General features: G+C 41.2%; 7 protein-coding genes across 7 annotated transcripts; 3 read left to right on the top strand and 4 right to left on the bottom strand.

The window, feature by feature from the left end:
• Nucleotides 1–2,449: 2,449 nt before the first annotated feature.
• Nucleotides 2,450–4,939, top strand: SPB1 (27S pre-rRNA (guanosine2922-2'-O)-methyltransferase; the record flags this gene model as incomplete). The annotated part of the gene is made up of 1 exon (XM_003680742.1): nt 2,450–4,939. The coding sequence occupies one exon, from the start codon at nt 2,450–2,452 to the stop codon at nt 4,937–4,939; it is 2,490 nt and encodes an 829-aa protein (XP_003680790.1).
• A 77-nt stretch (nt 4,940–5,016) lies between these two features.
• PBN1 (Pbn1p) lies at nt 5,017–6,264 on the bottom strand (the record flags this gene model as incomplete). Its single annotated transcript, XM_003680741.1, has 1 exon — nt 5,017–6,264. One exon carries the CDS (start codon nt 6,262–6,264, stop codon nt 5,017–5,019), a length of 1,248 nt encoding a protein of 415 aa, XP_003680789.1.
• A 459-nt stretch (nt 6,265–6,723) lies between these two features.
• Nucleotides 6,724–8,169, top strand: TDEL0C06880 (uncharacterized protein; the record flags this gene model as incomplete). The annotated part of the gene is made up of 1 exon (XM_003680740.1): nt 6,724–8,169. The coding sequence occupies one exon, from the start codon at nt 6,724–6,726 to the stop codon at nt 8,167–8,169; it is 1,446 nt and encodes a 481-aa protein (XP_003680788.1).
• Nucleotides 8,170–8,511: 342 nt separating this feature from the next.
• Nucleotides 8,512–8,895, bottom strand: QCR7 (ubiquinol--cytochrome-c reductase subunit 7; the record flags this gene model as incomplete). Its single annotated transcript, XM_003680739.1, has 1 exon — nt 8,512–8,895. One exon carries the CDS (start codon nt 8,893–8,895, stop codon nt 8,512–8,514), a length of 384 nt encoding a protein of 127 aa, XP_003680787.1.
• A 258-nt stretch (nt 8,896–9,153) lies between these two features.
• On the bottom strand, nt 9,154–10,110 carry TDEL0C06860 (uncharacterized protein; the record flags this gene model as incomplete). The annotated part of the gene is made up of 1 exon (XM_003680738.1): nt 9,154–10,110. One exon carries the CDS (start codon nt 10,108–10,110, stop codon nt 9,154–9,156), a length of 957 nt encoding a protein of 318 aa, XP_003680786.1.
• Nucleotides 10,111–10,575: 465 nt separating this feature from the next.
• CAB1 (pantothenate kinase) lies at nt 10,576–11,649 on the top strand (the record flags this gene model as incomplete). The annotated part of the gene is made up of 1 exon (XM_003680737.1): nt 10,576–11,649. The coding sequence occupies one exon, from the start codon at nt 10,576–10,578 to the stop codon at nt 11,647–11,649; it is 1,074 nt and encodes a 357-aa protein (XP_003680785.1).
• KRE28 (Kre28p) lies at nt 11,646–12,746 on the bottom strand (the record flags this gene model as incomplete). The annotated part of the gene is made up of 1 exon (XM_003680736.1): nt 11,646–12,746. One exon carries the CDS (start codon nt 12,744–12,746, stop codon nt 11,646–11,648), a length of 1,101 nt encoding a protein of 366 aa, XP_003680784.1.
• Between the last annotated feature and the right edge of the window lie 443 nt (nt 12,747–13,189).

Genomic DNA, 13,189 nt, shown 5'->3' with positions numbered 1-13,189 from the left:
GTAATCAGTAGGTCCAGTATCATTTGGCCATCTGTGTACTACTTTCTCTTGTGTTTGGATAATTTCCAAGAAAGAAAGTCAGGTTGGGTCAAGATGGCTTATTTAATGCCCTATCAGTTCGTGTTATGTCTTCTTTTTCGTTCGTAGCTGGTTCACGCCCCAGAGAAAAACCATCTGACACCCGTGCGGCTGATGTACTTAGCAAAGTCGCAATTACTTGAAATCTAAGCCTGATTAAGCAGGCGAAGCAAAGTATTCTCAGGACCTAAACTGTGCATTTAGGGTCATTTGTAGAAATAACCCATTTTACTGTATTCTGAAATGTGTAACTAAACCATTCACTAGCTCTTAAAATGTCATTATTTTGAAAGCCATATGAACTGGTAAATTCCAATAGAAAAAGCATAATATCATCTACGTTTTTCAGTTCAACTCTTTCCACTGTATGCATTCAGGCCGAGCGGTCAATGAAGACAGTTGTTGCTGCATTTAGAGATGTCATCTTTGAAATTCCAGAAGCCTGGAAACTGTCTTTGGCGTATGTAGATTCGTTTTTGATCATTTCGTTCCGAATTCTGAGCTCGAACTCACATATATTACCTCTTAGGAACTATTCCATGTCCCATTTTGTGAGAAGGTAATAGCAATTCAAGTCTGCAATAATTTATGTGCTTTTTAAACCTCTCTGACGGCGCAATATACGATTCATTTGGTCCTATTGGATCTGTCGTCAAATTTTTCAAAGCAAATTGCTATTTGCACAGAATCAGCTATCTCGCCATGGTTAACATTCATAGAGCAATGGCGATAAGGAGATAGTTAGCTGCTTATTTGTGGTTGTGCTATCCTGAATAGATGATGAGATGAACTGCGGCGAGTCCATTATTTGACTAGCTGAATTGCCGCTTATTGCCGACCCGCGTAAAAGCTTCGAGGATGCTCTTTGAACCTAAGAGACAAGTTTCTTATTTCTCTTTTCATTTTTATTCTCACCGACTTTCTTGGATGGGAGACTTCGACATCGAAAAGGCCAGAAAAGCAGCGAAACGTAAATAAGCTGACATAAATCGAAATTGTTCAACGAGCTAGCTCATTTGGCTCCGATTTATTACTGTTCAGCTCACTATCACGCCAATATTTCAGAAACTCTAATTATTCCATTCAACAGATGTTCTTGTCGCAAAGGTCAGCATCTAACTGCCTGAAGTAAACCATTAAGTGAAAAAAGAATACTCGAGCTAATCACACAAGCCATATATACTTCTCTTCATCATGATTTTATATAAATTTGAAGCTCTTGGTACACATAGGTAGTGGTAGTGATAGACCTTGCTTTTCCTCTTTGGGCGATTACAATGTCACATACCAGATTTGCTTGAAGAAATGAAAATTCAATGCTGCTCATTGAATGGTTGGACAATCAATGAGCTAAACTGACGCCAAGCGGTTTGGCGTCTGGGCATCGCGTCACCTCCTGAGCTGTTAGTTGTTTAGGACACCAATTAACGCCATTCTGTTCCTTAAGCTTGTAATAATTATGAAGAAATTGAATAGCCAAGAAACACGAAATGGGCAGCATCATGGCATTTCCTAGCTCATAGTTTTTTGAACATTATCGCAGTTCTATTGCTGCGTCCTCTAGTAGTAATTCTTGTTGAATACTTCTTAGTTGGACATACGATCCATTCGACTAACCACGTTCGAGGCCGTGTCGTACTGAGGTTCCCTTGACAAATTGGCAGCTACGTTATCAATTAAATGGTTTGTTACATGACTGTATTTGCTCAACTGGTACTGAAATAGTCTTAAAGCATTGGCGCTTGGATGGAAATTATTACAACAATGTAATATGTATCAGTCAACTCGGCGCGTCGTGTCTACCCAAGGAATTGACTGTATAGCATACAGACTTGTCGCGTTGATGGCTACGACAATATCCTGATAAGGGGCCTATGTTTCACAGTCGCGCTGTTCTTTTCATTGAACTGGTACAATCCTCACCGCTGACATTAATTAGAAAAGGTCATATCCTGAATACTGGCAATATACTTTACTGAAGATCCGATGTATTTAAATGATCCAGTTCAAGTTTTATTAACCAATCTTGCCAGAGTAAAGATCTTACTTATTATTCTTCAACTAACCACCTTTCATTTTTTCAAAATAGAGTGGTCAACCCATCACCTAAGCATCAGCGAGAGCTAAAGTATAGAGGATTCTGGGGTCAATTGGCGAGCCACTCAAATGCAGTGTCTTACCACTTCATTTCAAAACTTTACTATAGAATAGAAAACCAATCACGTGATGTGCTTTAAAATAATTTGAAAAATTTTCGAAAGGCCGATGAGATGAGCTCATCTCATCGCTTACAAGGTACAAATACTAACAGTTCTGGTCTTTGATAAAAGATATATTGCCACGATCACCAAGTTAATACTAGGCTGAGAAAATGGGTAAGACTCAGAAGAAAAATAGCAAAGGTCGTTTAGATAGGTACTATTACCTTGCTAAGGAGAAAGGTTATCGTGCCCGTTCTTCTTTCAAAGTTATTCAGATCAATGAGAAATATGGTCATTTCTTGGAGAAATCGAAAGTGGTGATTGATCTGTGTGCAGCCCCAGGTTCCTGGTGTCAAGTTGCAGCTAAGCTGTGTCCAATAAATTCGTTGATTGTCGGTGTTGATATCGTTCCGATGAAACCAATTCCCAACGTTATTACATTTCAGAGTGATATTACCACAGAGGATTGTAGATCTAAATTACGTGGGTACATGAAGACTTGGAAAGCGGACACTGTTTTGCATGATGGTGCTCCAAATGTTGGTCTTGGCTGGGTTCAGGATGCATTCACGCAGTCGCAGTTGACTCTACAGGCTCTGAAACTGGCTGTAGAAAATCTAGTCGTCAATGGTACTTTTGTGACCAAAGTTTTCAGATCGAAGGATTATAACAAGTTGATATGGGTTTTCCAACAGCTGTTCGATAAGGTCGAGGCAACAAAACCACCAGCATCTAGAAACGTTTCTGCAGAAATCTTTGTTGTTTGCAGAGGATATAAGGCACCAAAGAGGCTTGATCCTCGTTTATTGGATCCTAAAGAAGTTTTCGAAGAATTGCCAGATGGGCCTCAAAACATGGAAGCTAAAGTCTACAATCCGGAGAAGAAGGTTAGAAAGAGACAAGGTTATGAAGATGGTGATCACCTGTTATACCACGAGACTTCTATCCTTGAGTTTGTGAAGACAGAAGATCCGATAACGATGTTGGGTCAAATGAACAAATTTACCATTGATGAGGATGAAAAAGATTGGAAAATCGTCAAGAAGCTGAAGCAAACCACGAACGAGTTGTACGAGTGCGTAAAGGATCTGAAAGTCCTGGGGAAGAAAGATTTCAAGATGCTATTGAGATGGAGAAAAGCAGCAGCTGAGATTCTTGGCTATGGCAAAGAAGATGAGAAAACATCCATTGAAGAGGTTCCACTAGATGAGGAAGAGCAAATCGAGAAAGAATTGCAACAGCTACAAGAAAAGCAGCGTTTAAACCAAAAGCGTGAAAGAAGAAAGAAAAATGAAATGAAGCAGAAGGAATTGACTAGAATGAATATGAACATGTTGACTCCAAATGATATTGGTATCGAGGCCGCCGATGTGGGAAGAGAATCTGTTTTCAACCTTAAGACAGCTGAGAAGACAGGCATACTAGATCAGTTGGCTAAGGGTAAGAAAAGAATGATTTTCAAAGATTCAGAGAATGCCAGAGATAGCGATATCCATATCGAAGATGGCGTCAAATTTACTGATAAGGACGATGCTGGATTGGCAGATGACCTAGAATCACAGTTAGACGCAATGTACGAAAACTACAAAATGAACAAGTCTGAAAGAGATGCTAAATTCAGAGCCAAGCAAGCTAGAGGGGGAGATAACGAAGACGAGTGGACAGGTTTCGAGAACCCTGAGAAAGAGGATAAAGAAGATGATGATGAGCAACTTGTCGATGGAGAGTCAGATCTTTCTGATTCGGACGATGATGAAGCCATTAATAACTTAATCAGCAACCTCAAGGGTAATACGGGTGATTCCAAGCTAAGTACAAAAGCCAGAATGCTCTTCAATGATCCTATTTTCGAGAATGTATCTGCTGATATACCAGCTGATGATGAAGAGACAGAAAGCACGCAGCCAGAGCCAGAATTGGAAGCAAACACAACGGGAGCAAAAAGAAAGTACGGCGAGTTAGACTCTGACGATGATAGTGAAAATAACTCTGACTTTGAAATCGTAGCGAATAGCAGCTCTGAAGATGAAAGTCTATCTTCTGACTATGATTCCGACGAGGAAGCTAAAGAAAGTAAGAAACAGAAGCATGCAAAAGACATTGACATTGCCACCGTTGAAGCTATGACACTGGCTCATCAATTAGCATTAGGCCAAAAGACTAAGCACGATCTTGTCGATGAGGGATTTAACAGGTATGCGTTCAGGGATTCAGAGAACCTCCCAGCATGGTTCATCGACGAAGAGAAACAGCACTCGAAGACTAACAAACCGATAACGAAGGAAGCTGCGATTGCAATCAAGGAGAAGATGAAGGCATTGAATGCAAGGCCGATCAAGAAAGTAGCAGAAGCCAAGGCCAGAAAGAAGATGAGGTCTTTGGCCCGTCTGGAAAAGATCAAAAAGAAGGCTGGTGTGATTGTTGATGACAGTGACAAGTCTGAAAAGGATAAGGCAGATGAAATTGCTAAGTTGATGCGTAAAGTCAGTAAGAAGCAGAAAACAAAACCTAGGGTTACCTTGGTTTATGCTTCTGGTAAAAATAGGGCGCTATCAGGTAGACCAAAGGGTGTCAAGGGTAAGTATAAGATGGTCGATGGTGTTATGAAGAATGAACAAAGAGCTCTAAGACGAATTGCTAAGAAGAATAAAAAGAAGTAGGGTCATTAAAGTTTCATTGGTTTTGTACAGTAGTATCTTAGGCGTTTATAAAGACAACTCCCGCATAGTCGGCACCGTCACCTAGCGGAATGTCTTCTAGAGCGTGGCTTCCCAACCACCTTAGACAAGATGTATATCATGGAGACAAGCAAGCACGCTAACGTCGCGAATTTCGTAGCATCATAGTAAAGCAGGTCTGGCTTAGGAATTGGGACTTCTAGGGTCTGCGAATTGAAATGTGTAAATACCGTATTGGGAGTGAAATACGATTCATATCCCATTCCCTTCGAATAAAAAGGATTTCTAAGGAGGTCTTCTTGATCACTGTCACAAGCTTGGAACACAACAGGTGTGAAACTTATTATCTTGGCCTCTTCCCCAACGACGGGTTCCACGTATCTAGAGTGCAAAGTAAGCTCATTGAGCATGCCCGGTTCCATTCTAAAAAGTGATTCAGATCCCCAAGATTTATCTCTTAGCTTATATTCAGGAAGCTCCAAATCATGCTCTCCGAATACGAATAGAGGTGTTGATTGATATTTGTCCACGAATACATCCACTGGTAATTGTAGGAGCATGTAGTATTCGCATTTGTCAGTTGCCTTTGCGCTTGTTAGATTGACCATGAGTTTAGGATGAAGGCCAACTGGTGTTTCCAATTCAACTACTGCTGTTTCCAAAGAGACTGTTGGCATATGCGGTGTCTTGTAAAACAGTGTGGTCTTTTGACATTTCTCGATATTACCACTCGCATTCCACTTACATGTTAGTCCACTCAAATTCACTAGAGTGTCGTCTCTCGAATCTAAGTAAAAGAGACCTGCCTGGCTCGAATCGATGCCTGTTTCCCTCTTAAATGTCACAGTTTCATTTTCATGTAAAGGACACCATTGTGCCACCTCAGTATAGTTGCTTCTTAACCGAATGTCTAAATCACAGTCTTCCGCATTCCATGGCAATGATCTAGCCTCTGAATCCACTGGCAGGAAACTATCGATATCGAAAGACTCACTATGGAAGGATTTGAACAGTGGCGTGTCTACACTTTTCTCCAATGGCTCACCTAGGGACTTGTAGACGTTAAACCCTGGGCTCAGTACAGAACTGATTACCTCGGATAGATTTGAAGTCCTAAGTTTTCCCGCCCGCCAAGTTATACGGGTAATGTCATCGTTGTCGTCACTTGCATTCCCCCATGTCCATCTATGTTGTGTTATAGCAGTAGGACCTCCATCAACAGTAAGACTGTAGTCATCTGTGCGCAAATGATTGCCAACATCTTCTGCTTCTTCGAAAAGCACCGTGAAACGACTCTTGGCAGTCATTGGAATTACTCCGCAGCTTCCTTCAAAAATGCTATTGACCAACCAGCCTGTATTTTCAAGTTTCGAGTATGTTGTTGTTTATATGGAGAATGGAAATTACTGGTGCCGGCACTTAAAAAAAGGCTGTAAAGATTAAAAATCGCTTCACGTTTGAAAGACCACAAAGGACTCAAATAACATCACGACTTCATTCAACGCTTGAATTGGGTTGCTCTTTGTGTTAAGAACGTGAGTTCCCATATACCAAGAAAACTCTCTTGGTTGTACACTGCTACTCACTAGTCATTGCATAGAGCCCCTTTTGCTCCAATATACCAGTGAGGGCGTCAGTATCGAGCAGATATTATCACAGGCCAAAAATTGCTTCAAACATTTGTGCCATTCGACATCACAGTGCCTTGAATAACTGGTTTAGTGGTTTACCAACTATTTTCTTTCGTTTTATACTGGACTCCTTGCATGACTGATACACAGCACTTGCAGGTAGCAGGTTCTCTACCGTCCGACCCCACTACAACACCATCCGGTAGAGGTCATCGACATAAGAGGTCCCTTGCGATCTCTGGGGACTTTGATTTCCTCAAACAGCCGATATCGCTACCTCCTTTACCGTGTAATACCCCAGAGGCAGAGAAGAATAATGTTGAGGATACTATTCAACTGACCGAACCACCAGGTATTGTTGCTGACAAACAGATCGGTTTTGAAGATGTGTCAACACGGCCCACAACTGATCGTAACTCAGCTGTAAGTCCTCGTTTTTTCATAAGTGAAGAGCCCAAGTTCTCATCACCATTTCATGGAGTACCAGACGCCATTATCAACTTGGATGATGCTTTGGAGACGAAGCCGAAATCATTTAAATCGCATAGAAGGTCCGAATCTGCCCCTGCTGAACTGACAGTTTTACTGAGTGCCAAAACCATAGCAAGGGATACCCAAATGATAGAAGAAGAAGATGACGACCTTGGTTCTGATGCGGACCGTGGTGTTCCTGTAATTATGAATGAGAGTATCAGGGCAGGTTTACTCTCGCCACTGAGGCCCTCGTCACCCTCGCCAATGAATCACGCACAATCTCCAGCATATGATGAATCACCAGCACGATCACCTGTTAACTATAAAAGCGATAACCTTAACACGTTAAAGATCAATAGACAGAAGCAACGATACTACCATTATACCAAGAAACTCCCAATGAATTCGGGTTCAAATATACAGCCTCAGTCCTTAAGAGAGAAAGCATCTTCAAGTTCTCTCTCATCTGCATGCGTTAAGACTCCATTATCTGTCGACCACACGCCATCGAAACAAGTTTCCACCCCATCAACACCAGTAACTCCAAGTTGTTTGAATACCCATTGGAATAGCTACGGCGTGGAAAGTAGTGGCAGGTTGACTAGTCCTTTTAGATCACAGCAACTGCGCTCCCACAAATTCACAAGTGTTGGTAACACGCCAAGTACAAGTTTCGGTTACGAATCCAGAGTTTACGATATGCCACATGGTAGGTCCAACTCAGAATCGGTCTCTTCGAGAGATGACAGAACGTTGAACAAGAAAGATATGTCTTTTGCCGATGATCATGACGTGACAGATGGAGATAAAAGTGTCAATGATGGTGATGTCTTACCTATTTCAAGGGAACTACTATTCGGACAGCCAGGCGATTCTGTCGACCTTTCATCCTTATCATCTCCCAGCAAAGAACAATATGACAGCTATAAGAGCTCCAGTAGAGAGAACAGCATTTTAACGACGCCGCGAGACGACGAAGATATTGTCCCGTCAACAACGGCTAATGAATCATCAGAGCCACGGAGCGTTAGCGACAGCGCTTTCATTGTACAAGGATCACGCAAAGGCAAGCGTAAAATGAGATCCAGGCTTAACGTTTCTTCATGACCATTTTTAAAAATAATAATCAAGATGGGTCGAGCAACAGAAGATCCTAAAGGCTCAGACTATATCATCAAATATACCCCTTTGTGCTATTTTACACACCGTCACCCTAATAATTGTAATTCTAGTTTTTCATTATGCACTCATGTCAAGTATAACAAAAACATATGTATGTATCAAGTAAGGCACTTCAAAAACAAAATCAGTTTTTATTTATATGTGAATGAAATAGAATAATAAATATGATCTAAGAATAAATATCCTAATATTTTTGAATGGTTCACCTTCCTTTCGTTTACCATTGTCTCTTGTCTTTTGTACAAAAATTCGTCATTATAGTGCAACTTATTTGCTGATCTCCAAGTTGTCCAGATCAGCCTTCTCCTTAGCAGCTGCTTCAGCTTCCAAAATGTAGGGAGTCAAGTAAGGAACATCTTCGCTAGCCTTAATCCACTCATTTTCTGGCAATAAGTGCTGAGTCAAACTGGTTTGGTGAGCCCTGATAATTCTGAAAACTCTTGCGTAGGATTCATCTTCTGGCAATCTTTTCAAGGCGGTTTGAGCAACTGGGTTCTCTTCAGATAACAGATCATCGAATCTGAGACCCATCTTTCTGTAACCAGATAGGTTGACAAATTGTTGAGCAACTGGAACGGCAATTTTGGCCAGCGCTGAGTTCTTTAGGATGAAGTCACCCATTTTCACGACAGAGGTTAAAGATTGTGGCATCTTGGTTTCACTTCGATGTAATGTAACGCTTAACTATTTCCAAAATATTCAAAACTCTTTTCAAAGACAACCTTCATTCATGAATTTCAACTTTTCATCAAATTCATCCTTGTCAATTAGGCGAAGCGATATTACCGAACTTCGAAAGAAAATCCAAGAACCTAATAGGTCCAAAGTCACGTGAAAGCCTTCGATTCTATAGTAATGGTATATATAAAATAGCTACTTCTGTAGTAGAAGGTGCCAGATTATCGATTTCTAGTAATTGTACTCGGTGGACTTCTTGCCCGCTGTGTTTGGGAACCCACACTCTAATAGTGCTTGGTCAACGCGGTGCGGATCTTGCTCGATGAGATCGTAAGCTTCCTGAGTCTTGACAAGAATGAGGCCCGCGTAACCCGTGGAGTTGAACCCAACTTCCATGCTCCTGGCCTTGGTGCTAGAACGTGGGACGAGACAGAGCCATTTCTTGGTCAATAGAACGTTGTAACCTTTGTTATCGGCAAGTTCTGGTCTTTCGTTTAGCCAATCCTGGAAAAAAGTTAGAGTACGTTGCACTAGCGAGATGTAGGACATGGCAAGGAGATCTTCATCCACCTTGTCTTCTTCTTCCGGCAGTGGAACCACAAAGTGAGCGAATGACACCTTATCGTCCTGTAGAGGTTCGGTCTTGAAATTTGGAATGAAATGATCCTTACCACTGCATAATTTATCCTGTAGGGTCACGAAGTTTTGAGGCAGTTGCAAGATTTGCAAGTGCTTGTGATCCTGGGAAGATCCACTGGAAGGTCCCGAATTGTAAATGACCATATTTCTCTTGTTTTCGTCTTCATCATCAAGCTTTACCAGCAAATTGTACGCAGTCATCAAATCTTTAGGACTTAATGGCGAGGTTTGTTGCTTGAACTCGTTCGTAACCAATAGAGTGTGTTCTGGGACCACTGGGAACTTGTTTAGTAACAGCTTGTACTCACCATCAGCCACATTGTCCAACACAGTCAATTCTGGTTCAGGGTCTGCGAAAGGGTTTCTGCCGGGTTGGTCACCACGTTCAGGTTTCGAAGCCAAACTGGGGGCGTAGGTGACAACATACCCCATTCCAGTCTTAGCATCCTTAAATTTCTTGGTAGTGGAATCAGTAAAGGAAAGGTGCTTATTTTCAACAGCTTCACTGTATTTCTTCGAAATAAGATCTGACAAGTTCTCAGGCAACATCTTGGATTTCAATTGCTTCTTATAGGTAGAACTTTGGCGGCTCAAAAGCTACAGAAAGGTGATCTTTGCGTAGTGAAAAGTTTGCTCGTTTTATATTGAACGATTTGACGTCGCGCCATGCACAACTGGTGATCTTTAAGACAGAAAATGCTGCATAGTCAAGAAATGGACCTCGTAATGATCATCAATTTCCTTCTAAGACCTTCCAAATCTCTAATCGTAAAGAATTCTTTACAGAATTATCAAAACATCGGTAAGCATCTTGTCTTGTGGCTACTTATACTTGGTCGGTTCCGCAACTCCACTAACGCTGAACGGACACCGCGTAAGCGAGTCGACGGCGAAGTTCTACTAATCGATCATCTTGTATAGAAAACTAGCTGCCATTGTCGACTGAAAAGGAGTTATAGGATTGAGCTCGGAGATTGGTTGAGAAGGAATTGTTTTGTCTTGGTTTGGAAGTCTATGCGAAGCTCAATGGCTCAAGAGATTAGCTACCCTTGCCCGTACGCTGAAGGAATCTTCACAATAGCGATTGACATTGGAGGTAGTCTAGCTAAAGTGGTATTTTCTCCGTTTAAAAGTAATAGGATTTTGTTTGATACTGTCGAGACAGAGAGGATTGATAAATTTGTCCGATTATTGCATTCTATCATTGATAACCACCATGGCGGTGATTACTCCACAACACAGATTGTAGCAACCGGCGGAGGGGCATATAAATTCTACGACCTTTTAAAGAAAGAGTTTCCCAGTGTGGTTGACATTAAGCGGCTCGATGAAATGCAATGCTTGATCAAGGGCGTTGATGCCTTCATTCATGAAATTCCAGATGAGGTTTTCACGTTTAATGACCAGGATGGTGCACAAAATGTTTTACTGCCCAACGGCTCTCAGAATTCGCCCAAGACATACCCATACTTGCTCGTTAATATAGGGTCTGGTGTATCGATCTTGAAAGTTGATGATCGAGACACCTTTTCTCGTGTAGGTGGTTCATCTCTCGGCGGAGGGACTCTATGGGGTCTTTTGTCACTGATTACTGGTGCCCAAACTTACGACCAAATGTTGGACTGGGCTAACGAGGGAGATAACACAACAGTGGATATGTTAGTTGGAGACATTTATGGATCTGATTACAGCAAGATCGGTCTAAAATCATCAAGTATAGCCAGTTCATTTGGCAAAGTATTCCAGAATAGAAGAGGTTCCGTTAGTAAGTCCACTTCTCCGGTACCAGCTGACTCAAAGACTTCACACGTCGATATAGCATTGAGAAATAAAAAATTCAAGAATCCAGATGTTTGCAAAAGTTTACTATACGCCATCTCTAATAATATAGGGCAAATTGCATACCTTCAGGCTAAAATCCACAAGGTACAAAATATTTATTTTGGGGGTTCATATATCAGAGGACATTTGACAACGATGAACACATTAAGCTACGCAATAAACTTTTGGTCTCAGGGAAGGAAACAAGCATTTTTCCTCAAGCACGAAGGGTATCTTGGAGCAATGGGAGCTCTATTGAGTGCTTAAGTATGATCACCGGACGTTTTCAGGACTATCAAGCGATCAATGATATCTTCCATAGATTTATAGATTTCCGCAGATCCGATATGTTGTTGCTTTAATTCCAGTTGCATGTTTTCGTCTATCCTGACTCCCGATTTGTCCTTTATATACACTAAAACATCTTTTATTTTGCTTCCCTCATCAAGCGCTATGACTATGGTGTGACTCTCGGAGACATCAAATTGAAACCTCTTGGTTTGGGGGTACAATTCCAAGTTAGACCAGCCATGACTAGGTAAAAAATTAGATTTCCATAACCGTATCAAGGAGTTCAAGGCGCATCCAGTTTTAGTTGACGCTGGATCAAAAGGTGATTTATGAAATTTGTCATTACTATCATATTCTTTCTTCATACTCTCTAGCTGTTTCATCCGCTCCTCCAGTATCTTTAAACTATTGTAAGATTGCCTGACCTTATCTCCCTTTCTGTAAAGCTCATCTACTGGTGGCTGTTCATTTTCATGTTGATCTTGGCTGGCCTTTTTCTCCTCTCGAGCCCGTTCCAACTCCTTCATAAGCTCTTCACACTCTTCTAACACATCTGTAGTCTCCAAGAAGAGCTCATTTACCATATCCTGATCCTTGGCCAATTCTTCGGTACCATTAAAAATCATCAACTTTGTTTCGTCAATCTCTCGTTGATGATTCTCACTAACCCCATGTTCAAGCTCTTGCACTTTTTCTTCAAGTTCCAAATACTTTGCATCTTGCGTCGACTTTAGCCTCAAAAGATCTGCTGACGAAATTGTATACCTGAGGAAGAAGTCTAAAGTCTCTTGTTCCAAGTGTGTCAATTTAAGCAGTTCAATGAATTTCTCAAACTCGACGATCTTATCACCAAGGTTGCTCGGATCAATTATATTTCTATCTGAACCTTCAGTATCCTCAGCTTTTACCAGATCATTTTCCTGGCTCATAGAAGTTATAGAGTGCGTAATCTCATGTACAGCGGCCGCTGCCCGCTGTTCCTGACTGGCTAGCGCCTGTTCACTGCCCCTAGTTGTTTCATCTTCCAATGTCTTGACTTCCGCAGCAAAATTTCGATCATTATGCGAATGCATTGACGAACATAGCTACACTCTGTGAGCAATTGGAGTCTTTGACCTTGAGCTTAAGATCTTTATATCCTGTTCGTGTCACTCATTTCGTGCCTTAAAAAACATCACGTGCGCTATTTATCATTGAAAAATTTGATATAAAGCTCATCGCACTCAACTTTAACCTCTTACAGTACATTTGTTGTTGAAAGATACTATAGTTAAGTGGGGATCAATTGCATGTATGCAATACTAGTACTTTGCTGTATGATGGGTATTCCATTGTGTGGCTTTGTACTTGACGATTTGTTCTGATGACCATCACTTTTCTAATATTGCCTGCACAACTTAAGTTTGTTGAGTTATTTTAAATCTAGATACTCTTCGAATGTGTCTATGTGCACAGATCAATATCCATTCTGACCAGATTCCGGTCGATTTCACGTTTCATCAGCGCACTTGTTATT

This window comes from Torulaspora delbrueckii, chromosome 3 (genome assembly GCF_000243375.1).
Source record: "Torulaspora delbrueckii CBS 1146 chromosome 3, complete genome".
Lineage (NCBI taxonomy): Eukaryota > Fungi > Ascomycota > Saccharomycetes > Saccharomycetales > Saccharomycetaceae > Torulaspora > Torulaspora delbrueckii.
This window is presented reverse-complemented; position numbering and strand designations above follow the sequence as displayed.